At 37.5% G+C, this 2559-nt stretch overlaps 1 protein-coding gene across 1 annotated transcript in view; it reads right to left on the minus strand.

Annotated features, from left to right (window-relative positions):
- Nucleotides 1–2130, minus strand: part of neurod1 (neuronal differentiation 1) — a 5125-nt gene extending 2995 nt beyond the window's left edge. Inside the window, exons 1-2 of the mRNA XM_035676324.1 lie at nucleotides 2044–2130; nucleotides 322–597 (exon numbers count right to left, since the gene is read on the minus strand). Coding sequence (XP_035532217.1) covers nucleotides 322–581 — 260 coding nt within the window. The 5' untranslated portion in view covers nucleotides 582–597; nucleotides 2044–2130. The remainder of the gene's footprint in view (nucleotides 1–321; nucleotides 598–2043) is intronic.
- Nucleotides 2131–2559: the final 429 nt, after the last annotated feature.

Below are 2559 nucleotides of genomic sequence, written 5' to 3' on the forward strand. Positions count from 1 at the left end.
AAGCCTGATGTTACTGTTATTTTTTTTGTAAGTTTTTTAGGTCATATCAAACGTTTGATGGTTCTCTTTTAGTATTTTAATAAAAATGACTCTGCTCTGCTGCCTGCTTAGTAAAATATCCAACTCTTTGGTCCAACACTGATATAGTAGTAGTTTCCATAAAATGCACTAATCACATCTTGCTCCTCAGAGGATGAACACTGTAGAGTTTAATGACTACTGCCCCCCTCAGGTCAAACTTTGTGTTTTTTAACTTTAGTTGATCTCACATGCCGAAAAAAAAAAAATATATATATATATTAAGAAATCAATCTCCTTCACCTCTGCATACGAGCCTTGGTCATTTTCTTCTTCTTCGGTCCTCGTCTCTTGGGCTTGTTCTCGCCCTCCTCCTCTTCCTCCTCCTCCTCTTCCTCGTCGTCGTCGTCGTCCTCTTCCCCTTCAAGACGATGGAAGTGGTCCTCCTCCTCCTCCTCCTCTCCTCCTACTCCCCTCTCTGTCTCTCCTCCTGAGGGACTGTGAAGCTCCTGCTGCTCCTCCAAGTCCACTGACGCCTGCTCCTCCCGCACAGACCTGGTCATGATGCTGATTCACTGTCTGACAAAAGACGGGAGAAATGTGTCCATTAGAAAGCAATCTCACTGTCACACGTCTGCTCTCTTTAGACATGTACAAGAGATTATTAATAGAAAATAATTAGTGTGTATTATAGGTGTGTATTAGAGGCCTGGTTGCAACATGTTCTCAGGTTATATTAAATGTTTCAAAAGTTATAAATAACCGCTTCATTTGCAACGTTCTCATACATTGAGGAACGGATGGCATTTGTTTTCAGATGGCCATGTAATGCCATATAGAGGGTTTCGTTTAACATTAACTTATAATAAAAATGCCTCCAAACATTTTGCTCCGCGTTCATTTTGCTTGAGAGCCAAGAAAAGAGTTGAAAAAAAAAAGTTTTAAATGCAGAATCACTCAACACTCATCCTTTGTTCTGATTTAAATCAAATCTAAAATGTAGGAAATGTAGTTAAAATTTGAATTTGTGCAGCTTTGTGATTCATATCTGATTCAGAAAATGTATTGAATTAATTCAAGAGTGATTCTTGTGCAGAAAAAATGAAATATATGCAGCTGCGTTAATCCGTTGCGGACGGAGACGTTATAATAACCTACATCCCGCAACAGTTCATTTTATTTTTATAGGACAAAATAACAAATGTGAGTGAATGCCTTTACAATCTGTGCAACCTTTAGTTTTATAGCCTATTTAACGAAAAACCTGTCGCAAAAATAGAAACTTCAGATTGTCCGGAGAGAAACGGAACCGGCTCTTTATTTATTTCAGCTGTTGAAATCTGCAGCTTTGGTCGCTGAAATTAATAGTTTTTATCCGTTTAAATTTGTAGAAAATTCATGCATTTTTTTTAACTAACTAGAAAAGTCTAGGCTAAATTGTTTATATCAGCAGGGGAAATATTAAAAACTTAAGCGGAAGATTTATTAACTAATTAATTAATTATGTCTTAAAACGCAACGATAAATTCACTAACAATAATAGTCTATTAATTGAGCGTATGCTGACTAATCAAATCTGTTCTTCTTTTATTCCCGTTTTCCATTGACTGGTCCCGTTAATTGAACCGACCGACAGACAGGTGAGCGGACATACAAAATGTGGTTTTTAAATTCCAGGAAAGAAGAAATATATATGTATGTGTACAGAATAAAGCCCATAACAATAAAAGACAAGCCATGCCAATAATATAAAAACTAAACAATACATAATAATTAAACAAATTAAAATCAGAATTTTAAAAAATAAGGAATAGCCTATTGGTTTAATTTAGACACATGCAGATTTATTTTGATATAAGAGACGAATTACTCAGTAATATAATCACTGTTAATGATTACATTAATAAATGATTACTTTGGTATAAATTAGTAATAGGCTTAGTAACTAGATTTATCACTCTGAGGAAGCACTCAGAGGAGGAATGAATCAATCAGATATTGGTTATTAATCTGTAAAAAGCCTACCTGTTGTAACAAGCCGTTGTCCGTCAGATCGCACGCATCCCGCGCGCTCTATGTGCGTGTCCGTGCGTGACTGTGCGTGAACTGCTCTGAGATTTCTGAGGTGTGCGTGTGAGATGATGCTGCTTTTATATTCAGCACCCACACACTTTGGGGGTTGGGGGGGGTGCATTAGCATATGAGGCCACGCCCTCACGGCACGCGCCATATGGTGGAGACGTCATTAAAACGGCCCCGGGGATCACGTGACAAATCTTCCATTTGTATCAGCGAAAGAGCCTCTCTCTCTCTCTCTCTCTCTCTCTCTCTCTCTTTGTGAGGAAAGTTGACCATCTGTCGCCACATGCACGCACGCATGCGCACTCACAAACATACTCATCATGGAAATGTGTTGTAATAATTATATATTTGAAAATGCTGCCTGTGTGTAGAGATTTATTATACATATGATAGATTTATTATAGAAAATAATTATTATTGTTGCTGTTGAAGAAGATGATGATGTTGATGAAGATGATG

The sequence above is a fragment of the Morone saxatilis genome, unplaced genomic scaffold (assembly GCF_004916995.1).
Source record: "Morone saxatilis isolate NCDOM2014 unplaced genomic scaffold, NCSU_SB_2.0 Contig5, whole genome shotgun sequence".
NCBI classification, from domain to species: domain Eukaryota; kingdom Metazoa; phylum Chordata; class Actinopteri; family Moronidae; genus Morone; species Morone saxatilis.